Raw genomic sequence first — 26162 nt, 5'->3', positions numbered from 1 at the left:
GGCTATTATGTTGTGTTATTGTGTGGCTTAGATTGTCTAAGGAAATGGGATTAAAAGAGCAGTGAACTTTTTGCAATAGTTTGGGTGGTGGTTTGGGAGCCTGTGATCTATTTCACGTGGAAAGTGTCCCTGCCCATGGCAGAGGGGCTGGAACTAGATGATCTTTAAGGTTCCTTCCAATCCAAACCACTTGGACTCTATAAAAGAGGGCTTCAGGTCTGTGCTCACATCTATCAGGTCCATAAAATTCCCTGTGTGACTTTGGGTCACTTAGGGCATCAGTGACCTAAATCTGATCAGGTCTGAGAGGCTCTGTAGCACCTGAGGCACCCATGTGGGCCTGAGATACAATGCAGGAACTATGGAATACCTGTGCCTTGCTGGAGGTCAGGTGGGATAATCCAGTTTGGCTAAAATGTCAGTATTTATCTGTATTTGGCATCTTCTGCCATGCAGCAGGTAGGAAGAGTGAGACTCTTCATGTGTATTTGTATCTATCCCTCCTAGACCAGAAAGAATCTCTCTCCAGAAGCAGCAACGTCTTTCCAAAAACTTTGTTTTCAATCCTGATTGCTATGGATGCATATTTCTTTTTGGGAAATTCAGCCACAAACCAACACTGTTTTACAAACCCAACTGTCTAAATGGGAGAGAGTATCTCCACCACTGCCAGATGGCAGTAAGTTATGGGGTCACTATTAGCAATTATCTGGCTTTAATGAGGGTGTTGGAAAGCTTTAAAGGTAAAAGTTAATGGTAATTTGGAAATTGTTCCCTTAGATGATGCCAGTGAAGCTGCCTGATTGGAACAGTCCAGTGGACTGATAACAAACCCTGCAGCAGTGTTTTGGCAGTAGTCATGAAGTACTAGAAAACAAGATACTGCTATCTGGTGATCCTTAGCTCCTCACTGATGTCCACTGGGTATCCCCAAGACTTTAGAACGTGGTTCTTGAAGTCACACAGAGCCTTCTTATGCAATTCAGCAAGCAAAGAAGATGGGTTTTGGTGGGGAAAGATAAAAATAGGAACCAAGTTTCCAGTTTCACTGATTAGTCTTAAAAAAACCCCTGTGACCAGAACAACAGGTGGATTTCTTCCAAAAGGTAAACCTTCAGTAAAAAATACTGAGGGCTATTGATCTGTCATCCCTGCTTTGCTCCAAGCAGGGCCAACTTCACATTTCTCTGTCTTGTTTTGACGATCCTGCAGTGATGGAGAATCTGCAGCCTCTCACAGCAGGCTCCTGAGGGGTTTTGTCTGAGATAACAGACCCAGACAGAAAGTTTCTTCCAAAACTTAAGATGTAAACGTCCTCTCCTCTCCTCTCCTCTCCTCTCCTCTCCTCTCCTCTCCTCTCCTCTCCTCTCCTCTCCTCTCCTCTCCTCTCCTCTCCTCTCCTCTCCTCTCCTCTCCTCTCCTCTCCTCTCCTCTCCTCTCCTCTCCTCTCCTCTCCTCTCCTCTCCTCTCCTCTTTCCCAAGGGAGCTGTTTTCCCTTGGTTCTAGTTTCACAAGATGTTGGCTAAAATGATGCACAAGGAAATAGTAAAGATTCTCATGGATAAAACTTTAATTTCCCTGTTGGGTATTCCTGAGCTTTTCAATGCACAATATAAACAGACATAAAATCATCTCTTTGGCAAAGGCTGCTGCTGTTTCAGAGTAAATAAACTGAAAGGGCAAATCAGGTAAAAATGTATTGTTGCATTCTTCTTCTCTCTGGGGTTCCACTGACATTTTAAGCTGGCACTTGGCTTCCCTCATTGACAAAAGACTTGCTTTGGGGAGGGACTTGATTTGGAGATGTTGTTGAGCAACCATGTGAGAAAAAGTCAGAGGAGTTGATGACAAGGGTGAGACAGTGAGTACTTGCACACTCACAGGTGAAGCACTTTGTTTCATGATAAGGTCTGTGGCTGAATTTAAATATCTTTATTCCTGTTCTGCACATAACCAGTGCTTTTCTGTCACTGCACAATAAATACACAGTAGGTGTGGAGAGTGTTTAGGCAACAGATGTGCTCTTGAGATAATACTCATACAGCTGAAGCTGTAGCATTAATTTAAACAAGTTCTAGAACCATAGAATGACTTGGGTTGGAGGGGACCTTAAAGAGCATCCAGTCCCCAACCCTTGCCATGAGCAGAGACATCTTCCACTAGACCAGGCTGCTCAAAACCCCATCCAGCCTGGCCTTCAGTACTTCCAGGGATGTTCTTAGGCTGACCTTCCTGCCATCATACAGAGGGTCCCATTTGCCAAACACCCAGCACAGACCTCCTTGCCCAAGACAGCCACATTCCACAGCTGAGCTTTGATCAGTGGGTCTGTTAATGCAGAAGAGACTCAGGTTTTAATTTTAACCAGAGGAACATTTGAACCTGGCCATGGGTGATCAGTCACACAGCCCCGTGTCTGGGACTAAACAAGTGACATGTCTGCTGGAAGCTGAACAGAACCCACTCACTCCTTTAACTCTTTGCAGGTTGCTCGCCGTGTCCCAAGACAGGCCAAGTTCCTGCAGAGGCTGGTATGTATCACACCCTGGCTTTGTTTTACCTCATGGGAGCTGCACTTGCCCTGGATGTGTGTGTGTGTGTGCATCTCTGTGCCCAGGAATGAACTATTTGATGGTAAAATGAGATTCTGAGTCAGGAAAAAAAATAAAGAAATCTTCATTTTGATCAATGCAACAGGTACAGGTTCTTCTAATATTTCCCAGTCCATCTTCTCAAGCCCAGATTTGGAGGAAGAGCACCTAATGTTACCAACCTTAACAATGCAGTGAATATTAGCCTGATGAAATCTCACTGAGTTTGAAGAGAAAGGGAACTTGCTTTGGAATTTATAGATCTCTGTCGTTCTCTGACAAAATCTCCTGGAGAAAGGAAGAAAATAAGGAAGCCAATATCTCTTGTAGTTGTGAGGTGCCCCGTGGCAGGAAGGAATGATGAATATGACTCCATGTTCTTATAAGGCTAATTTATTATTTTATAATCTATATTATATTAAAGAATATTAAACTAAACTATACTAAAGAATACAGAAAGGATACTTACAGAAGGCTAAAAGATAATAATGAAAAACTCATGACTCTTTCCAGAGACTTGACACAGCTTGGCTCTAATTGGCCAGTAAGTCAAAAACAATTCACATGAAACCAATGAAACAATCTCCAAAGACATTCCAAAGCAGCAAAACACAGGAGAAGCAAATGAGATAATATTGTTTTCCTTTTTCTCCGAGGCTTCTTCAGCTTCCCAGGAGAAGAATCCTAGGCAAGGGGATTTTTCCAGAAAATATCCAGCACAGAAATCTAAAATTTAGATGTAGAGAGGCAGCCAGAAGATTTGCTGTTCATGGCCAGTTATTTTCCTGGCTTTCCCAGTTGAGAACTGGTGGAACTCATTTCACACGCTGAGCAGCCATCACCTTAACAGCTTCTGGTACCATTCATCTTTGACAAGTTGGAATCCACAGCCTAGAGAGAAACTCTCAGGCTTATTACCAGTTTATTACTTCTAATCTGAGAGACAGTCAATTTGTTTTGATAAAAGTAACTGATAAAGACAAAAATACTGAATGGATTTCATATATTCAGCTCTTTTTCTGTTCTTCCAAATATTTCATGTAAATGAGCATAAAATAATTTGTTTGGTGAGAAAATCTCAGCTGCCAGTTCATCATCATGACCAGGACACCTCCACAAAGCATCCAGCCAACATGCCTCATGGCAGTGTGCTAATCTGCTGCCTTGGCATTCCCTCACTTAATTTTTAATAGGGATGATAAGTCATGGTAATAATAACATTAAACAAATGGTTTGTTTTGTTTTTGGGGTTTTTTTCCTTTGAGCTGCCTCTTATCTTCTGAAGGCTGTCTTGGTTTGAAAACCCAGGTGTCTGCTGAAGAAGGCAGGAGCCTTCCTTGAAATGGAAAATGTAAACCCCCTCCCTCTGAATTAATATTATTTTGAAATTAAGGGGCTCTCAGGCAAAGATATGGGAATAGGAATAACAGTTCTTTACTAGGAAAATTAAAAATACAAATGCAATAGTACAAAAAAAGAAACACCACAGCCAGAGTCAGAGCATGAACTGAGCCCTGTGGGTCAGGGTGGTGGCACAGTCCCATCCCATGGGGGCTCAGCCCTCCTGCAGTGCCAGCTGTGCTTCTGCTGGAGCAGGGATCCTGCACAAGGCTGCAGTTTTCCTCTGCAGCTCCAGGGCTGCTGGAGATGGGCCTGCTCTTCCTCTGGGAATGCAGGGCAGGAGAAAGCTGCTCCTCTGGGAATGCAGTGGGCAGAGGCTGCTGTGCTGTTCCAGGCTCAGATTGAATCCAGGTAGGAATGCTTGGCTCCTGCCCTGGGCGCAGCATCTCCCCATGGGATGCTGGAATTGGATCAGCCCTGCAGGGACACTCAGTGGCCATGGAGAGCAGAGATCTCCTGGAGGGAGGATTGGCTGTGGGAGAGAGAAAGAAAAAACTGCCCCATGGACAGAGAGAACTGCCCCAGCTCTGACAGGTGGGGATAGAGCACACATCCCCATTTCCAACCTAAGACAAGGCCTCAATAGAAAGTGCAGAAAGCAAACAGGCATTTGTGCAGCTGTAAGTCAGAGCACCAGGCACTGATAGATTGTGCAAGAGCTCCAGGGAATGCAGCACAGGAATCACAGAGTGGAACTCGGGCTGCCTGCCCAGCCTGACCGAGCAACCTGTTTGGAAATGGCCTGTGCCCCCACCATTTATATTTTCTATATACAGGGAATAGCAGATCCCTTCCAACGATGGGAAGATGAACCAATTCTTTCATCCTCAGCTCTATGTGATGCCCTTATTCAGTGTTTGATTTTCCCAACAACCAACTTCCCACCAGGAAGACGGAGGGATGTTGAATATCTATTTTTGTTGTGGTTTTTTTTGCCATTTGTCAGATTGTAAGGATATCAGAACTGGAGCTTGTTCAGTGGGATAGAGATATTTTCCCCATTCCTGGAAGTGTCCCAGGCCAGGTTGGATGAGGCTTGGAACAACCTGGTCTACTGGAAGGTGTTCCTGCCCGTGGCAGGGGTTGGAACTGGATGGGCTTTAAGGTCTCTTCCAACCCAATCCATTCTGTGATTCTATAACAGAGATCAGCTGAAGCCAGCAAAGAGTTAATTTAGTAAAAAAACCCTAAGTGACTTTTTTTTTGCATATAAAATACCTTTAAGCTGTGGAACTTGCAGCAGGATGTTAAAAGTTTACATGGATTCAAAAAGCAGCTGTGCAAAGTAATAGAAGTGAAATCCATAGAATACAAATATATTACAAAAATACCACCCTTGACCCTGGAGTTCCCTCAGCCACCAATTACTGAAAACTGAGAGAATATTTCAGGATAGTATCAGTGCAGGTTGGACTGATTTTACACTCTCCTCTAAGCATGTGCTGTTGGTCTCTGCCAGTGACAGGCTACAGGGTTAGAACTGTTTTTTTTCTCACCCAACACAACCATTCTCCTGTTGTTGTCGTAACAAAGGCAAGTTCATGCTCTCTGCCACATTTGAAAGAGTTCCTGAGCTCCTGTGAATCTGTCAGTGCATTCACAGAGTCAGACAGGTCACTGCAGAGCCACTTGTATCTCAAGTGAAAGGCAAAGGGCTTGATCCTCTTTTGCTGATCATCTGTCAGCTACATATAAACACAGATATTTATGAACTGCACCACGTGGGGGTGAATGCAGAAGGTCTGACACCAAGGAATTTGCTGTAGTTTCTGATTCTTTCTATAACTTCTGTTACTAAATCCTCTGTGTGCCTTGCTTTGCCACAGACAATTAGTGGCATGGAAAACTGACTGACGCATCAGCTCATTATATCTGAAAACATTCCTACAACCTTGTTTCAATCAAAACTCCCCATCTTCTCCACCTTCAGGATAATGAGACTGGGAAGCCTTGCCTATGTATCAGGGAAGATCCTGAGAACAGCAGGATCTACTTCTAATTAACAGCAGTTAATTAAGCAGTGGTCTAAGGGTGGGGCATTAGATCTGTGCAGGGGTGTCCTAGCCTAGATCCACAGATCCATTGCACTGATCTGCCTAAAATCAGTGAGGTGAATCCTACCCTGGAAGTTCTAATCTCTTGCCATTGTGCTCCATGTGAGGATCCTGGACACAGAACACATTCCCCAGTTACAGATATCTATCCTGACCAGCTTCATCTGAGACACATTATCAGTCTTTCCAAGCCTTGCAAGTGTAGGCAGGCAGGGCTTTATGTTGGTAGATCTGTGTTTCCAGTGGATCCTCATTCTTCCATTTTCCTGGAATTCACTAGCCCAGCAGCTTGGTTAGTTGGATGCTCAGTTAGTTCTGATGCCATCAGCTACTGCAGAAATGTTCTTGTTTCATACTCAGGCAAACACTTGCTCCCTTTCTTAAGCTGTTTGCCAAAATTATTTTTGTTCTGAAAGAAAGCCTGGACATGCAGCTGAAAAGCCTGTTCTTGTCCTCACAACTCTTACGTGGCTGTGAGTTCTTACCAACCTCAATAGGAAGAGTCTCACTGTATTTGGCTTAGTGGGGTTGCTCTGTATTTGCAGTGTATTTTACCCTTTATCTCCCTTCTGCTTTTGAGGGTTTGGTCTTTGATTGTGTAAGTCGATGCACAGATTTTTCTTTTTCAAGGGCTGCTTACAGTTAAGTATACTGAAGTATTCCAGGAAGAAAACATTTGAGCTCCATGGAGATGTTGCTGTCAAAAAACACATTAGTCTGGAGAAATGCTCCAACTCAGGACTTGTGCACGAAAACACATTCCCAAGAAGCAGAAATTGGCTTTCAGCTTCCATTGCTACATCATGTGTCATTCACTGCTGTCTCTGCTGCTTCTCTGCTGGAAGGAGTCCAGTGTGGGCTAAAAAGCTTAAAATATTTTGCTTGAGATGTCACAGAGTCAATGTTTTTTATTAAGTCTCTTCATCAGACTTCCAGGATGGATTCTCGGCAGAGGAGGACTCAGTTGACTCCATTGACAGCAGTTTCTCTGCTTACATAACTCAGGGATCCTACTGGATGAATTTGGAGGTGCTTCTTCACAAATGGTGATGTCAGTCTTTCAAGAAGTCTTCCATCTGCTCTTGTGCATAGTGCACAGAGCAGGGTCTGTGACACAGTTCTGGACCCCATGGGGACATATTTTGGGCTTCTCTTCCCAGGCCACAAGGGAATAATCCTGATCCTCTCACACAGTCAGAGTTGAAGGCTTCAGTTTAGGACACAGGTGGATTTTGTCAGGGTGTTTCACAACTTAAAGGCTGCATAAGCACAGCTCTCAAACCTTTCCCAAGCACTGGACAATGTCTGTGGCCTCTGTGCATGAGCAAAGGCACATTCCTGATTTACTGTTTAGAGGTCACTTGAAATATTAAGGACAAGCCCACCTTGCCTGTTGTCGTCAGGAAGTCTAATACCCATTGTGTGGGAGCTTCTAGTCCATATTGAATCTTAAACCCATTAAAACCCTGAAGGGGTGAGTTATCCAGCTGTCTGTTTAGGGGTGACCTTTTTGACTCCCATAGGAAACCAGGCCTCGGATGTCTGAGTTCCACGTGAGATCCACGATCATTTCCAGGTATGCCTTCACCACCGTGTCCTGCACCATGGTGAACAGCGGCTCCGAGGCACGGGAAGCCGTGTTTGAGATGCAGATCCCAGCTGCAGCTTTCATCTCCAACTTTACCATGTAAGTAAGTAATGCACAGACCAAGTCTATGGATGCCACGATACTAAATTCAAATCCTCAGTGTAAACAGGGAGGGAAACTATTCTAAACTGTTCTGTTTCCCCTCCGTGTGTCTTTTAACCACTTCCTTCTCCTCCTCTCTCTGATTTGAATGAGAAAACTCTATTCAAGATCTTAAAGACCTTTCCAGAGAAAGTTTCAGCAACACTGGCAGATATATTTATCTCACCTGACTGACTGTAATGCCTGAGAATCTTCTTGTTATTTCATGTTCTCCACATTGGCGCAGAAGTGAGCTCCAGGCAGCAGATAGGTTCAGTGGCTGCTAGAGGTGTGAATGCTTAATCAAATAGAGAGAAACCTCATAGTGAAATGACCAATAAATTAAACTCTTGATCTCAAACATATTTGGTTTGATCATGCTCAGATCCTCTCTACAGACAGGTATTGGGGACACAGCTTCAGACTTGACCAAAGGGGATAGGGGACCCACTCTTTAAGAAACACTTCCATTTAGAATGTATAGGAAGAATAAGAGACTTTTGCCTTTGTCTTGGGCTGGTATTTCCAGCCAGGGAACTTCTGAATTGGCTTCTGTCCCAGAGACTTGGGTGGACTCAGGAGAGTGACACCAGCAGCACTCTGAGTTTCTTCATTCAAAGTCTGTGAATGCACCTGCAGCAAATGTACACCTGTCACTGTACTTGGGTGAAGAGTGGCCATGCTGACATCTCTGATCTCTCCAGGAGCATTGGCAACAAGACTTATTATGGAGAGGTCACGGGGAAGGAAAAGAAAAATAGCACTGATGACAAAGAAAGGCACAAGAAACCTCCAAGCCCCACAGAAGGAAGGTGAGTGTTGTGCATTTGGCTGTGTTCTGGGAAATGATGCCCTCTCCTGCCATCTTTATCTTGGCTACCTTGGCATGCCCATCCATGGATTTATAGGAAGGAGCAACTAAACTGCATGTTATCTGCACTGCCTGGTGTCATTCCTATACTCCAAGCCATGAAAAATTGTGTGTGGCCTTTTCTAACCCTGTCACACAACTTTTTAAACTGCAAGATGCTCCAGAATATACAACTGGGGGAAAGAATTACTGTTACTTCCTGAATTACAGAAAGGAGAATAAGGGTGCTGTCATGGGCAGAGTTATCCACTTCACTCAAGAGGGAAGCAAGAATATGCTTTATTTATATAAAGCAGTAAAGCAACAAAGTTCAATGGTAAAATGCAACAGGTGTTCAACAAGATTCGGTGGGAAGATTCAGTTGGTTATTTACAGAAAACAGGATCAGGCAAAACTACTCGGGGGAACGGGGAGGATGTAACATGTGATGTGTATGGGATGTGAAGCTGTCTTTGGATTTTCCTTCCAGGGAGAACGGCTATGAGACATTCAAGGCCTCTGTCTTCATTCCTCGCAAGATGCAGGCCAGGTTCATACTGCATTATGAAGAGCTCCTGCAGAGGAGACTGGGGAAATACGAGTACACCGTCAGCATCCGGCCCCAGCAGCTGGTGGGGCGGCTCCGGCTGGAGGTGAACATCCTGGAGAACTCAGGAATAGTGTCCCTGGAGGTGCCTCCCCTTCGGAACAGCAGGCAGAAAGGCAATGGGAAAGCTGAAGGTAAGTGTGAAAGCCCAGGGCACCGGGAATATTTCTCTGTCTGCTCTGGGGTGCCCTGTCCCCCAGGGGAGCACTGACTTTGACCCTCATTCATGCAGAAAGCTTCCTAGACTTCAAGACAGACCAGAATCCACAAAAGTGTGAAATAGATTATAGAGAGTAGTGTGGGTGCATCGCTTGGTGAGAAATTTAAGTTTGGGATTTTTAGTGTGTTGTGGATGGAAGCAAGATGGGAGGGCACAAAATGTTGTCCTAAGTTTCTTCTTCATGCTTCTTCTTCCTTCTTCTTCTTGTGTTTGGGTGGCATTTTGTAATTGGGAAGAAAAGTCCACATTGCAGCTCTTTGGGATCAGTTATTGGGTTAAAAGGGAAAATAATCCAGGTGTCAATTCTAATTGGATAGTTTAGTCTTAACAGACCTTGTAACAAGAGATTGTTGGCCATTTTGTGCCTTCTAATGAAAAGCTGCAGAACTCACAGTAGTGAGACTGTTCTACTGATAAGAAATAATAAACACCTGAGTCCAAACATGAACTACTGTCTCAAGTGCCTTCAACCCAGACCCAGAGAAACTGACAGCTGGGACCCTCACTGGTAAGGAGAGATTTTATGACCCATGGTTCTCATGGTTATTTGTGGGGTCTGGCAGCACTGGATCTGTATTCTCTGGATGACTGTGTCTGTGTGGTATCTGTGCCTCAGCCTGTGAGGACTTTGAAGCTTAATGAATACAGAGCTGATCCCATTCATCTCAAAAGGGCTTTTTCTTTGCTATTGTCTTTAAGAGCTTTGAACTGGGCCTTCAGGCCTTGTGCTCAGCACTGGAGCAGGCTCTTCCCTGGCCTCTGCTGTCTCCTGGGAACTGTTTATTTTAAGTGAATTGTTTTTTCCATCCATCCATGCCAAGCAAGATAGGAAATCCTGCACTTCAGAACATGGGAAGTTCCAAGAGGAAAATCCATATTTTGCCAAAGCACTAAGTGCTATCTGAGCATCAGCTCTTACCCCAACCATCCTTGCTCACTGTTCAGACAGTGTAAATATAACTCTTTCTGGCATAAACCAGCAGCTCAGGATACTGTGGTTGCTGCATGTTGTCAAAAAACACCAAAAAAGAAGGATGGATGGAGGATGCAGAGTCTTTTGGGAATTGACCCTCGGTCACTCCAAGTAACACAGTGCCAGCAAAATCAGAGGAGCTGCGTATATCTGCCACTGAAAGATCCTAATGAACTGGAGTTAAACTGTTTGCGCAGTGGGATCCTCCTGATTTCATCCAAATCACATGAAATCAAGGCTCTCAGTGACTTGGGCTATCTTCAGGTCAAGCCTCATTAGTCTCTGTGTCGTACATCCACGTGCCAGGTGATAAATGTGCTCTGCTCCTCATCAGGAGAGGCAGGAAGCCTTTTTCACCTACCAGGGAATAGCACAGTGCATTGTTGGCATGTGGTTTCCTGCAAGACATCTGGCATTGATCAAGGGTAGAGACAGACTGAGCAGAGCAGACACACTGTTGGTCCAGCACAGGATGGAAATTCCTGTATGTAAGTGACATAACAGGGAAAACTCATGTAAGTCACTATCCAAGTGGCAATCTGGGAGCACTGACATTCTTGGCATCATGCTTCAGATTTCAAAGAGCTCATATAAAAATGGGCCTGAGCTGTTGGATTCTGTAATCCTCCCCAGCCAGTAAAATGTATATTAAATAGGTGTTCCATTGCAGGATGGGTAACACAACTGAAGCTCAGATTCCCTGTTCTTTATCTGTGTTCAGAATTCAATTTCAGACCCTTTCTGTCTGGAATCATCCCATGTGGCTGTCCACTATATTCCTGCTGACTGTCATCTCTCAAGATGGATCCAAAAATGAACCATCAGAGCCATTAATTGCACCCTTCTTGCTCATGACATCCAAAAGGTGTGGGATCTGCACATCCAGTGAGACCTTCAGGGAAGGCTGTGAGTTTTTAGGTGAAAGACAGGTGAATTGTGACTCTCACATTCAAAGAGGGGCTGCTTGGCAGACAGTCTGTATACTGGGAGTAAACCAGAAAAAAGTATCTCCTCTCTCTTGGATTCCCAGGGCTTAAAACTCTTCGGTACCACTTGGTTGGACATTGGAACATTGGAAAATGGTACTGTCTGACTGGTTTGAGGTTGAATATGTCATTAAAGCTCTCTTCCTCTGTTTCCTATGTCTAAATTATCTCACAGTTAATAATAAAATATGAGATTTCGATAAGTATTAATAAATTACCTTGAGAGTAGTGGAAGAAAAATGTATTGTGCCCTCAGGTTGTTACAACCCACCCCAAAAGGTGAGGGTAACCCAAGTTCTTGAAACGACACTGATTCATCAGTGTTTGTAAATACACACATTTAGGTTTATTTTACAACAACCTGGTTGCACAGAAAAACAGATATGTTTTGGTTCTTATTATCTACAGTATTATGACAATATAGAACCATAAATATATCACTTAAGAAAATGCAGAAGGGTAGAAAGATCTCACCACCTGAAAGACTTGTGATGAGACTTGGTTGTTGCAATTTCAATGTCCATTGGTCAAAGTGGTGATCACAGGCTACATCCATCATGTGGTGAGGAAAATCCTAGGGAAACCCACAGAATCACAGAATGGGCAAGCTATTGGGTTCACATTCACTCAGGTTCATGGGAATGCCCAGGTACCTGCCCAGGGGTGGGGAGCTTGTAATGGTTGTTGGAATGCTGTGGCTCAAGGACACCTGAGTGATGGAATGTTGTGGATCATGGGACAACTGGGGAGTCTTTTACACCTTCTCAGATGACACAGCTGCCTGATAAATCAGGCTGTTGTCAATTATGTCCCACCAGCAGAGTGAACACCTTCAGGCTCTGTGTGAATGTCGAGCACTGCCTGGGGCAGGGGTGTTATCACAACTGAGTTCACTTGATAAGGACAAAGTTCCCACCTCCCAGGGTTCACCTCTTTCCTTATCTGGTCCAACACCAGCTGCAGCCTGAGCTGGGCTGAGCTTGCTCCTGGCACCTGGGTGGGTGCTTTGCCCATGGCAGCTTCCTCTGAGTGTTTGAGCCACCAGCATCCCAGTGTCCCTTCCAGTCTGACTTATGGGTATGTCCTTTTCTTGTCTCTCAGAAAGTCCTGTGTCCATCCCCTCTGAACAGAGAGCAGAGACAATGTGATGGCAGATCTTTCTAGGATATTTCCTTCTGCAGTAACTCCTGTGCACATGGCTCGCTCTGGGAGTTGTATTTTTCCCAAAGGAAGGCATTAGGCATGTGAGTTTTGGAAAATGATCTTTTGGCGTGTGCAGACATTGTCTTCTGTCGTATACACACCCCAAAACAGGAGGCATTGAGGCCAATGATCCTGACCTTCTCTGGTGACCCCAGAATGGAGCCACTTTCTGAATGATGTCCTGGATGTTGTCCTAATTTTATTCCTCCAGTGTAGCTGTATGAGAACTGGCCATGGGCTTGGGCAGGAGACACAAGGCTGCTCGAGGATGACTGTTTCTCTCTGAAGTCAAAGGTCTCAGAAAGCTTTTTATTTCTTACAACAGCTGTCTGGAAGTTTCCACATGTTAGCAGAGGACAAACTTTGCATTTGCTCTAATCCTGAATCTGCCAGACTCCAGAATAATTTTGGTGTAAGTGTTCCTCTTGTGAGGACGACAGTTGCATCTGGAAAATGCTTTTTCCTGCTCTGTTTACTTCTTCAGCTGAATTTAGTGGAAAGTTTGTCTGAAGGCTCTAATAACTCCCTCAGTGTGAGCACAAACCAGCCCAAGCATTTGGAGCTCATCCATGCTCTGGACTCTGAAATATCTCATAGATTTTTCTCCCTCTGCCACTTATTTAAAAAGAACAAGGCTAATAAACAGAGGAGAGTAATTGTGATCCAGATATCAAGTGCTGCCTAAAAAAGAAACCTGGGGGAAGATATAGGAGCTGTGTTCAAGAATATAAAAGGCTGCAGCAAGAAGGAAAAGAATACTGTGGCTTCTGTGTCAATAACCAAAAAACCAAGAAGTCATGGGTTTATAATCCACAGAGAAAAATGTAAATTGGACATTGAAAATGTTCAACAGTGAAAAAAGTGAAGCTCTGAAAAGGACTGGCAAGTGCAGGCACAGAGTTTCCATTACTGGAGGTCTGGAGTGTTTCCTGATTGTATCAAAAATCTAAGTAGGAAGGGATTCAGTCTGGGAACTTGGGATGAATTAGATAAGTTACCTTCCAGACCTGATTTTTGTTATTCCATAAAAAAAAAAAAAAAAAAAAAAAAAAAAAAAAAAAAAAAAAAAAGGTTTCTTGGACCTTTTCTATCAGACCATTTTTTTGTTTTAAACTTCTTTCCCAGGGATGGAGATGAGTGGCTATGAAGATGATGGGAGAGATTCCTCAGCAATTTTTGTTACTTAAAATGGCTGAGACAGCCTTGGAAACTTCCTCTCCAGATATCCCTAAAGCACTGTCTGTGTCAGAAAGGATGACATTTATCACCTCCAGAGAGTTTTCTGAGGAGCAATAGAGGGAGGCAATGTGATCCACCTAGATTCCACATTGCTTTAAAAAACAGGTTACGTGTGATTATGCTCATTTAACAGGTGGGGAAACTGAGGCAGGGACTTTCTGCCTAAATCAGCTGATTTCCAATGGTCCAGAGAAATGTTAAGACTGGAGCTCGTGCAGTTGTGGCATGGCATCACCCATCACTGCATTTGTGGCAGAGAAACATGGAAGTGCTGCCCAAAGGCCATGGACAGGGATGTGCAGGAGGAATAAGGAGGGAGCTTCTGACTGATTCTCACTGGCCCTGGTGTGATATGACCAGGCAGCCTAACCCACAGCAGGCTTTCCTTTCAGCAGTTGAGGAGAATTAATGTGAAATCCCCAGATCAGTAATTATAAATGAACTTTAAAGCCATTTCTATGTACTTTAGGCTTTTCCCACACTGGCAGTTAAATGGGATTTCTGGAAGCAATAGAAGACAGATGGAAAATTCAAGAAGGCAGATACAAGCAAATCTGATGCATTTTGTATTAAAAACATATTGTTTCTGCTGATTCATCAGATCAAAGGGCAGCTATAAAAATAAAAAACAGATCAAGAATGAGGTAAAATCTTATAGTGATGTTGATTTATAACTTTTCTTTGCCAGGAGAAATCTGAACTGTACGTGGATTTTAGAAAAAATGTCAAAGCTCTGGGTTATCATTTTATAAGTCCCCTCTAAGATACAAAACTAGTATCCTTATGTGATTTCAGTGTACTGGCTGGGACCTCCCTCTCTGTTTCCATCAGGTTGAATGGACAGGAGCTCTCACAGAGAAGCTGTGATGCAGAGTCAGTTCTTGATTTTACTGAAATTGAGTGATCTCTATCATTCAGTCTCCTTGGGCAAGGCTTTTGCTGAGGAGTTTGTTTCACAGTCCTCTAACTATAATTTGCTTGTGTAAAACTGGGCCTGTGATAAAACCTTTCCCTATCTCAGGAGAACAGTCTTGTGCCCTGTCTTTTCAAATGCACTCACAGGACAGCTGTGAAAATAAAGCAAAATCATCCTGGAGTAACATCCTAGAGTGCTACTGATTTATGAATCTTACTCTCATTCCTTTGCCTAGAGGAACCTAGATTGTACATGGCACTTCAGAGTAAAAGTTACAGATTTGGCTAATCATTTCATAAACACACAAGGACCCTAATCCTGGCATTTCTGTGGACTTCCACCTGTGGGATGTCAAGTAAGTTAGGTAACCACCCCATGCCTCTGTTTTCCTACTTGTTAAATGGAGATAATCACATATTTCTGGTTTTGTAAATCACTGTGGGGTCTGGATGTGAGGTTGTGTTCATTGCTGCTCACAGATGTCACAGTGACTTTCCCTAATGCTGCTCAAAGCTCTTTACAAAGGTGAAGTGCCACTGCCCATTACATAAACTGTTTTTTGGGACCCCCTGGAATGGAGCTTTCCCAGACTGCCTGCACCTTGTCATTTGGATCACTATAGTTAATTTATTCTTAGTTAAAATTACCCTAAAGCAGATGTCTGTCTGGACAGATGTATCATAACCTAATCTCTGACATTTTTGACCTGATCTCCACTTGTATAGTGGAATCTAGAAAATAAACTTATATGTAGGTATTTGCATTGTGTACACCAAAACTGAAACTGAACCTCTCCCATCCCTAATCTCCCTGTCATACCACAGGTTTTTTGGGCATTTTTGGAAAAAAATTGAGATTTCCCTTCACAGTATAATTAAACAGCTGATTCCTACCAATTCTGTCTCAGGACCAGACATAATAGAACTTCTGTGCCTCAAAGGAGTGTTGGAGTAATCACTGTGAGAGCTAAAGCACCCAAGAACAACTTCAGTTGACAATATATATTTTTGTGTTTTCAAGAGTCAGTTCGGAAAAGGGTGAAAGCCCTCAAAATCTGGAGGAGTTCAGGGGCCAAATCCATCTCATGTAAGGGTCCCAATGGAGTTGAGAGGGAAACAGCTGGCAAACCAAAAGAGGATAAGGTGGGATTTTGTTTATATAGAGAGGCAACAGGGAACTTCCACATCCCTCAACTTTTAGAGAATGAGCACAGAGAGCAATACAAGGAGAGTTTCCTGCAGGGTCAATAGATCTAAATAATTGTCTTTATCTGAGGTATCCTCTTGCAGGCACATCCCTCTTTATTGATGCAGGAAGGATTTTCAGAGTCTAGGATGAGTTACATCTTAGTTAAATCTGCGATTTGTGTGACTGCACTGGCAGTGTTGGATTTTGTCTGAATTAGACTGAAATTGCAGTGACTATAATGATAACTTTTGCTGAACATAAAGGCAGCTAAGGGGATTTGTTAAAATGTAGACATTACACATAAGACACTTGTCAGATCAAGGGATCAGTCACTCACATCAATCCCACCCCACATGCCTGCAGCATGTCTGAACATGCCACCTCAAGAATTCCTTATAATCAATAAGGAAAAATCTACAGTGTGATTCATCTAATCCTGGAAGAAATGTTCAAACAGGTCAGGTGAACCATACCTGCACTGACTGTCAGGATCTCAGGTGTAGGATCTGTGTCCTGGATGTCTAGAGCTGGCTGGAATGAACAGCATCTGCATGTCTGAGGTTGTGTATTTGGCCAAACAGGACTGAATACAGGAATTTTGTACAAACATTTATATCCCTGAGAGCATTGCAAGATGGGTTTAATTTTTAAGTTTGAGGAGATGGGTTAATTTTTTTTTTAATCTCTCTTTTTTTATCACTGGAGAGCTGAAGATTCAATCCCAGTAAGTCACTCTGCTGGCTGACTTGACTCCATGGCAACACCACCTGTGCTGTGCTTTGACATCTGTAAGGCAATGGCAAAAACCTGTAATATTGTGGTTTTATCTCAACAGGCGATGTGTCTCCTCCTCCCTCTACTGTCATTGGGCACACCAAAACTTTGGCTAAGGTTACATTCAACCCCAGTGTTGTTGAGCAAACCAGGATCGCCCGAAATGGAATTTTGGGAGACTTCATAATTAGATATGATGTCAACAGGGAGCTGAGTGTTGGGGATGTTCAGGTACTGTACACATGATTCATCTATTCTGTTTTATTAACTGTATTGGAAATGGTTTAATTGTTTTGCCTGCTCCAAATTCCTAGAAAATGCTTTCCAAGTGAAGGCTACTCCTCCGTCTTGTAAGAACTATCCAAAATAAAACCAGTCAATTAGGTGGACTTAAACCTCAACTTCACTGAGCTTCTTTTTTGTGTCTGCTTTTCTGTTTCTCAATATACTGGCTGTACATATCTGGATACAAGGCCAGTTTGTCAAGGGAATGTTGTGGTTCTGATGTGTGGGCACATGTGTTACATCCTGCTGCACTTGCAAGGAAACCCTGATGTTAATGATTGAAGGAGACATGGAGAGCTTCAGTTGGCTCATCCAGTCTGGATAAAGTGAATTAAGGGGGGATCCCAAGGGTATCTGGAAACAGAATTAAGAGGGATTCCAAGGAGCATTCATACCCTGCAGTGTAGACACAGCCACAAAAGCACCCAAATATCCAAATATCCCACAATGACGTGTAGAGCATTGCATCATGATCTGCCTTTGATTCCTGACTCCCTTTCTCTTCCACAGATCCTCAATGGGTATTTTGTGCACTACTTTGCCCCCACAGACCTTCCTCCCCTGCCAAAGAACGTGGTGTTCGTGCTGGACAGCAGTGCTTCCATGGTGGGCACCAAGCTGAAGCAGGTGAGCTCCTCCTGCCTGTTCTGGTTTGCTCAGCTCTGGGGTGGCAAAGCTTGCTTCAGATTTGTCTCACCCTTTCTCTCCTGCAAAATGCTTGCTATGTCTGAGGTGAGAGGTGGCTCTGCAGACACCTTGAGTTGAGGTGATTTACCTGCAATGAGAAAAATGATCATGTCAGTGGGAATGGGGTGGGAACAAGGAATGTAGAAGGATTCATCACTCTGTAAAGGTCAGTGCTGCCAAAATTGAGCATAGGAGTGTCCGGGGTGGTTCTGTTCTGAGCAGTTTGAGAAGAAGCAGATGAGGCAGAATTCCCAGCAAAGTGCATTCAGCAGACTTGTGTATCCAGTCTAACAGCACAGAGAAGACACTGCTGCCTTTAAATTACCTTGGAAAAACACTTAGTGAAGGATAACTCAAGAGGTTCTGCTGAAAGAGAAGTAATTTTGTCCTTTTTGTGAATCTGAGTCTTTCAGAACAAATCTCTGACATTTTTCAAGGACACAAACCTTAATGTGAGTCACCATACCAAGCTGAATGGCACATCAAATATAAGTGGAATATGGATTCTCTGGATCCAAATTATCTTTCATAATAACTGGGGAAGAAGGTGACTCATCAAGAGAGTTGTTAACAAGCAATCCTAGTCCTGTCCTGAATGAGGTCTCAAATCAAGATGCCTCTGAATCTGTAAAAAACCCCTTGGACAGAGCCTGCCTCTTGGCTTTCAGTTATCCTGCTGAAAAACAACCACCCTGCCTCTCAGAATAAACAGTTCTGGCACAAATGCCCCCAGTCCTGCCCCAGGCTGGAAGCAGACAGCCAGTGACCAAGTGCTGAACCAGGGAGATTAAAACTCCAGAGAGCTTTGGTGCTTTAGTGAGCTGCACTAAAGTAGCCAGCAGATTAACTTTGCACTATGAAAGCTTTTATTCTCGTCCTGAGTATCAGAGTTTCTTTTCATTACACCTATTAAAACAACACAGCCATTAACCCCTAAAGGTTTAATTCATATCCTGGGAAGTTTGTGCTGCTCAGGCAAATTAGCTACAGAGAGGTTCCCTTGAGCCTGAAGTGAGAGAAGTGTCTACGCAGAACCTTTGTTGAGGCTGTACCCAACTGTTGGAATCCTAGATGCTGAGAATTTTAAACTTTCTGTACTGAAAGGCACAGACTCACAAGACAGCACTACATTTAACCTGAGAGAAGACTTCCATAATTGATTAATAGCACTAAAATTACTAGTATGTGGTTAGTTAGAAGTGTATAACATCACAGGGTAGAAAACTTAAAGTTACGAGTTTTAGAATATAGTAAAAAATATAAAGCAAGATGAAGCTTTAAAGCAGGGGCAAATTATTCTTCTTCACCTTCTTCTTCCTTCTTCATGAGTTTAAGTAGTATTTTGTAATTAAGCAGAGAAGTCCGCATTACGAGCATCAAAGAATCAGTTATTAAATTTAAAAAAAACTAATGTGAGTATAATTTCTTAATTAGATAGTTTAGTCTTAAAAGACCTTGTAACAAGAGATAGTTAGCCATTTTTTGCCTTACTAATAAAAGACTACAAAACTCATAGTTGTGAAACTATTACACTAACAAAAAATAAGCACCTAAGTCTGAACATGAAATACTATCTCAAGTACTTTCAATCCCAACTTCAACAAAAATAAAAAACCCAAACAAAAAATCCACACACAAGTTTTTGTCTGTTATCTCAGTATATTCTTTTTATGGAGGACCACTGGTACATTATGGATGAGTGCAATCGGATGGAAGCACTTATCTTCCTTTGATTCCAGCTGCTCCAAAAAATACAACTTTATGGAGTTAAGATCAAAATCATAAAACCCCCCACACAGATTGATCAAGAAAAGACGAAAATCTAGCACTGGCTGAAAAATAAACCTCTCTAGGTTCTCTAGGAAAGCGTGATCAGTTACAGCCATGACTGCTCAGTGTCCTTTTTACCAGTTGTTGATATCATTGAGATGCTTATTAAATTAAAAACAGATTCCCTGGTGGCAGGATACATCTGAGCAGAGGAAATGTCTCCTTCTTGTCTTTTCTCTTGGACTGTCACAGCTGTGGTGATCTGTGGTGCTGTGAAGAGAGCTTGGGAATCCCATGGGAATGTCTTTCCTCATTTCTCTCTACTGAGTCATGTGCAAGGTCAGCTAAAAATACAGTCAGCAATTGTAAAGAGTGCTCCTGTGGGTCAGCTGCAGTGACTGTGGCAAAGGACAGTTTTTAGATTGTGTAAGCAAGGATGGGAAACATCAGCTGTGCACCTTTTTCTGTGGCAACTGGGGGAGATTTTGGACTCTTCAGTCACCTGCCTTTACAATCTAAATGGCAAAGGGACTCAAGTGGGGCCAGGATTTCATGCATCCTGCAGTTCCTACAACCCACCTGTGTCATTTATCTTTTCCTCTCCCAAGGTCTTCCTTTTCCAACATGATTTTTTATCTGTTGGTGCTATCCCCTTTTTCCTAAGATATCTCAGTCTTTGAAGCAACAAATGTCCAGTTGCAAGCACATAGAGTGAGACTGGTTGATCAGCTTCAATCAAATCCTTGGAGGTGTTCAAAAAGTGTGTGGATGTGGCACTTGGAGGCATGGCTTAGTGGTGAACACAGTAGTGCTGTGTTATTAATTGGACTTGATGACCTTAGAAGTCTTTTCCAGCTTTAACAGCTCTTTGGTTCTGTGATCAGGACTCTTGAAACATTCCCCTCACATCACTAAGAGATGTATTAGCTTTGAGGGGAAGATATTTCTCCTCAGTTTTCACAGCCTCTGAGCTCTGGTGGTGTCCAGCAGACTCAGATGTGTTGCAGCAGTCAAAGTCCACTGAGGTTCTGAGCCTTTGCTGCAGTCTCCTTCTAGCACTGGCAGGGAGATGAAGTTTGTGAATAGAAAATTCTTGAGCATGATGAGGAAAAAATATTCATGTGCTCAAGGCTTTGCACATCATTACTGCTGTTCCACTGGCAAGGAAAATCCCCATGAACTTTGTTCCTTCGTGTGCAAAGAGACAGCAAGTTCTGTGTGGAATAGTTGCTTTTAACAGCCAGTAGAGCCTGGGGAAGAGGTTATATCTGCAGGGTTTACTGGGAAGCAAAATTATTTGCCCTTTGAGCAGTCTGCCCTGCTGATTTTATGGTACCTTTGGCTAGGGAGAAGGGGATATAGCAGCTTTACATTGGTATAACCAGGAGAAAAAGGGGCCAGTTATAAGTTCATCATTTTTTGATTGCCATCATTGCACCCAGCTTCAGTGAACATGGTGAGAAAGGAGAACAAGAACCTTCCAAGCTGTATGTCCACAAGAGGATGAGTATGCAGGTATTTTGCAGATGTAAAATAGAGTTGTTTCAACCACAGATTAGTTTCACCTTACCTTTCCCACAGGCAATAAATGCCACACACTCAGTTAAGCAGTTGGCTTCACCACAAGCCTGGCAACTTGTCAATGGTGGCGTGCCAGACTGTAATTTTCTCTGAGGTTAATTGCTCCAGGAGGAACCCAGCTGAAACTGGGACCTGCTGGGCATTTGCAAGGGCTCCAGTTCATTTGCCTGTGCCTATCCAAGGGACACTGTTGGTACCCGTGAGTCACCCACGCTGCTGGAGCCCATGTGGGGGCCCTGTGTGCCCAACCCAACCCTCTGTGCCTCAGCATCAACACCCCCAAGGAGTTTCAGGGTGGTGAAGGAGCAGACAAGCCTTCAATGTTCTCCTTCCAAACTCCTCTGACTTCTGCTGGTTGGTGCAGACCTGGCTGTGAGCCTGTTGTCTGTTAGTCCAAGTAACAGCTGCTGCCCAGGAGAACAACCTTAAATTGCCAGGGAACTTTGGAAAAAATGCTAATTCTAATTACAGCCTCCAGAGTGTTCAAAGCTACTGTGACAAGGGAAGTTTTGTCAGGTTTTCCATTTTTGCTGGAAAGAAGGAACCCCAGAGCTGTCTGCAGCACCAGCAGCCCCATGCAGCTGCCTCCTGCTCAGCTACACCACAGCAGTGTCATCTCAGTCCTCTCTGGAGGTGTGAATTTGGGATATAAGAAATACTACAGTAAATAAGACATCAGATCTATGCAGATTTTATTTGCTCAAAGAAAATAAAACTTGTCTTCCAAGAGAAATGCAAGTATTTGTCACAAACCAAAATAATCTGCCTAGCCCTACAACTACTAAATAATGATGGGGTCATACAGAGAAACAGCCTTCAGAACAACATGCTCTTGAGTGTCCAGGACACAGAACATCTGCTTCTGGTCTTAGGACTAACAGCCAATTTTGCTCCATGCTGAGGCAGTAGAGGCAGAGACAAAATTTCCCAGGAAGATCCCAGACCACCTATAAAGTGCAAGTGCTTTAATTGAGTTTGGAGTAAATAGGAGGCAAAGGTGAGGGCAGAGTTTGCATGGGAATGCTGCTGAGGCTTGAACTGAAAACTCATGAACACCCTGAGAGCTCTCCCAAACGTTTCAACTGGACCATCACTGAGTTCATCAAAGGATGAACTGGAAACAGGTGCTGCTGATGTGCAGACACAGCCCAGTGACCACCAGACAAAGCCCAGTGAAATGGAAGTGGCTAAACGAGGCTGGGAAGTCTTTCCATGGATTGGGGTCATTGAGGTTTATGTAGCAGAGCTATAGACAGCACAGCTCTTGGTCTGAGACTGGGATGAGGGCCCAGGCTGGTGCTTACATGGGCAGGAGAGTGGGTGGAGGCCCCAGCTGGGGCTGGGCAGAGCCATTAAAGCCTCTTGGTATCCTCAAGGCCCTGGCAAATGCATAAAAGTCAGTGAAGTGAAAGATCTTTCTTTAGTAGTCCTTTCCAAGCTGGAATTAAGGGGTTTTTTTTCCAGCTGCTGGAGCAACACCTGGAAGCCAGACCTGGCTTCTACATGTGTTTTCATCATGGATCTGTTATGTGAATTTAGGTAGGTTATTTTCCTTGCCTGTGCTTGTCTGTTTGCAGAGTCTTGTCTCTTTAGCTGGCAAACCCATGTCTGGATCATGGCTGTACAAAGATCCCCCAAGCCTAAAAGACACCAGACCCTTGTCCAGACTGAAGTTATTAGATTAGCACTGTTTGCAGCAACACTGCTGTTTCCAAGCAAATACCCCTTCACCCTAAATCAGGGTGTGTCCCAGAGTTACTCAACTGGGACCATTTGCTTCTGGCTGTGGAGAGCAGCTGAAGCTCAGAAGTGCTTGTGGCACCTCTTGTGGAATCCTGCTGGACTGAGCTCTTCCAGGTTGTATTACTGTCATCAAACAGTGCTCACAGGCAGCTCTGAGATCCACATGATGTAATCTGAGGTCCCTTAGGAATGAGGGATAGGATGTGTCATGAGGAGAGAGCTTTTGCTTGCATAGTTACCCCTGATGCAATGACATAATCTTCAAAACATCTGCTCTCTCCTCTGCAGAGTTTTGGGTGAAGAATTGGCTTCTTCTGCATGAGGCAGTGGCTTAGGATGGAAATGGACAGGGGAAGGGCTGGAGGCAGAAATGTACATGAGGGAGTGGGGATCCTGCAGCTGGGGATGCTGAGATTTGGAAATGGTGAAAATTGGATGGGGGCAGGTGTTGGAGGCCTCTGAGAGCCCTGTGGCACACTCTTAGGTGGGAAAACTGGCAAATTTGCTTTTTTAAGGAACTATTTAATGCTCTTGCATTGCTTAATGCTAACCCTGAGCAAAAGTGCTGGGTCTTTGCTTCAACCAACAAACCATTGCCACTATCCCTCACTCACTGGAGATCAGAGAATCCCAGAATGGTGTGGATTGGAAAGGACTTAAAGAGCATCCTGTCCCAGCCCCCTGCCATATGCAGGGACACCTTCCACTATCCCAGGTTGCTCCAAGCCCTGTCCAGCCTGACTTTGGACACTTCCAGGGATGGGGCAGCCACAGCTTCTCTGGGCAACCTGTGTTAGGGCCTCACCACAGAGAATTTCCTTCACAGGGAATTTCTTCCCAATATCCAACCTAAATCTCTCCTCTTTTAGTTTAAATCCACTCCCTCTTGTCCTGTCACTACCCTCTTGTAAAGTCCCTACTGCATGTTCTGTAAAAAGAAATGAAAGTGGGGAAGTCCCAAGGGAGGAGCAGTGCATCTCTCCTAGCAGGTCACACCCATGGATGGGATGTTCTGAGTAGGGGTTAGAAAGCTCCAAACCTGGCAGGCTTCTGGCTGCTGGGACACCCACTCTGTGAGAGTGGCTGCATGATGAAGGATGGCTGTAATCAGTATGAAGAGCATGCTGAGCTGTGTCTCAGCTCAATTCCTGCTCTGTAATGCAGCAGTTGATTGCTGAAATTAAGGGGATGTGTTGTGGGCAGCTTTTGGGCATGTCAGCTCTTCCCAGCATTGTGTTGGGGCTGATCTTTGTGACAGAAAATGATAGTACTCAATTATTGGAACAGTTTCTGTGCCCTGGGATGAACTCCATCCTCTGAGGATGGGCAGAGGGAGAGATGTCAAGCTCTGCATGGAGGGCATGGGGCATTTTTCCCTTGGTGCTGACCTTTTTGCTGCTATCTTCATGGAAATGTTTCGTCATGCTGACAGGGTGGGGGTTTGACTGTCTGATGGGCATGTTATGTGATCTGATTCCAGTTAAAATGAGCTAAGCACAAGAGAAGAATGTGGCCTTCAGACATTGCTGTGTCAGTCTGGCTGTGTGCCCATGCAGCCCCGTTGTTCCCAGTGGGGTTATTTCAGTGTAGCACTGTGGGACAGCCCTTAAGCTTGTCCCTTTGCCTTATTTACTGTACAGAATTGTTCACTGCTCCAACTGTAATCCATTCTCCTCTAGGATAAGGGCTTCAAGTGCTTGGTGCTGATTAGAACTTGCCTCCTTAAATCTTCACACTGGCATTTATTCACATCCTCAGTGCTGCTGTGAGATTGCAAAGACTGAGCATCTGAACCCATGGAACTCCAGTTCCTGAGAAATCAGATCAGCTTTTGATCATCAGATTAGTTTTTCATGTATTTATCCTCACCATGCTTACTAGACAACTGAGTTATCCCAGCTGATTGCATCCTTGAAGACAGTTTTATCATCTACTGAGCAAAAATTCAGTGCTTAAGTGTCCTAGATGGATGTGGAGCTGAGTATTTTACTCAATGTTAAGTGGAAAACCTTTGTCAGAAAAGGCAATAGGAACAAACATTTGTTCTAAAGGATGGTTGTTTTTCAGCCTGGGAAACAACAAAACAATTTTTTTTAAGGCCATATAGGGAGTCAGCAATGTTCAAGTGACCAGCAAAGGATCTGGGATGCTCAGGAGGAGGAGACTGGACCATGGACTGGAGACAGACCTTTATTGTCCAGAACTCCATATTCAAACTCCTTCCCATCACAGGCCTGTGTCAGTAGTGAACAAAATGCTTCTTGTCCAGAATTGCGAAGGAGTTTTCCCTGGTTACGCCGTTCTTGTCTGCCAGGAAGAAAGCACAAAGATACATTGACAGGGAGAGGGGCAGTTGCAGTTCCTCAGCTGCAGGACATTCCCTGTGGAGGCAGAAAGGGCCAATTGTCCTCTCTGAGAGTGGGATGCAGGAAGGTAAAACAATCCAAGGATACACTTCGGAGTTAACCCCTGGTTTTGGTACAGAAGTCCCTGTTGGTGGCAGGTGACATGTGACCAGCATTATGTGGGCAGAAAGGACACTGGAACACAGAGGAAAGCAAAACTCACATCATGTGGCTTCCAACCTCAGCAGGAACAGCACTGCCCAAACCTTTGCTCTCTCTGAGTCTCAGCTGCTCCCTGTAATGTGGCAGTGGTGCTCCCACTGCGTTCCCCTTGCCTCTGGACCCAAACCAAACCTGGGTTTGGGCAGCACTTGTCTGGCCATGCTTGCACCATTTCAGGTGTGACTTTGATGTTAGCCTTTCCTTAAGTCACAGTACTAATTATTCCTTCTGACAGACCATGGGGACATTGATGAGCTTTGGCTGTTGCTGTTTGAAAAACCCAGCTCTGGACCTTTATATCAGCTGCCTCTGCATGTTTGGAAAGGGAAAAAGAAGAACCAAAGCACAGGATACTGCAGGGGAAGAAGGAGCTCTTTTGGTTTTTCTCCCTGTATTTCCTTGCAATCTTTTGCCAAACAATATATTCACTTGTACTTTTCTCTTTTTTGCTGTAGGAGATCTCATTTCTGAGCACTTCCCTGCATTGCTGCACTCTCAGACACATTCCTGGACAGAGCTATGGCTTCCTAATTCCCTCTGAGCTTACATCCTGTGCCTTAGCTCCTTTCTTGTCAAATTTCCTTTCTCACAAGGGATCTGGAAGGACAAACAGTGCTTAAATTTTGCCTTCTAGTTGTGAGTTTTTTCAGCACATGGATGCAGATGGCCCCAGGTCTGCTCTCTGCAGGCTGTTCTTGTGCATCTCCTCCTGTCAGTGGGTCCTGTTTTCCAAAGGCAGTGGTTGGGAATGCTTTCCTCTCTTCTAGCAGTGCTCTTGGACTGGCTGATCCTGAGCCC

At 44.1% G+C, this 26162-nt stretch overlaps 1 protein-coding gene across 1 annotated transcript in view; it reads left to right on the top strand.

Moving 5' to 3' along the window:
- Window positions 1-26162, top strand: part of ITIH5 (inter-alpha-trypsin inhibitor heavy chain 5) — a 45700-nt gene that overhangs the window by 656 nt on the left and 18882 nt on the right. The window contains exons 2-7 of the mRNA XM_064421716.1: window positions 2487-2531; window positions 7570-7733; window positions 8480-8587; window positions 9116-9366; window positions 16793-16962; window positions 17527-17643. Coding sequence (XP_064277786.1) covers window positions 2487-2531; window positions 7570-7733; window positions 8480-8587; window positions 9116-9366; window positions 16793-16962; window positions 17527-17643 — 855 coding nt within the window. The remainder of the gene's footprint in view (window positions 1-2486; window positions 2532-7569; window positions 7734-8479; window positions 8588-9115; window positions 9367-16792; window positions 16963-17526; window positions 17644-26162) is intronic.

This window comes from Passer domesticus, chromosome 5 (genome assembly GCF_036417665.1).
Source record: "Passer domesticus isolate bPasDom1 chromosome 5, bPasDom1.hap1, whole genome shotgun sequence".
Lineage (NCBI taxonomy): Eukaryota > Metazoa > Chordata > Aves > Passeriformes > Passeridae > Passer > Passer domesticus.
Note: the sequence above shows the minus strand (reverse complement) of the source record. Positions and strands in the feature narration are given on the sequence as shown.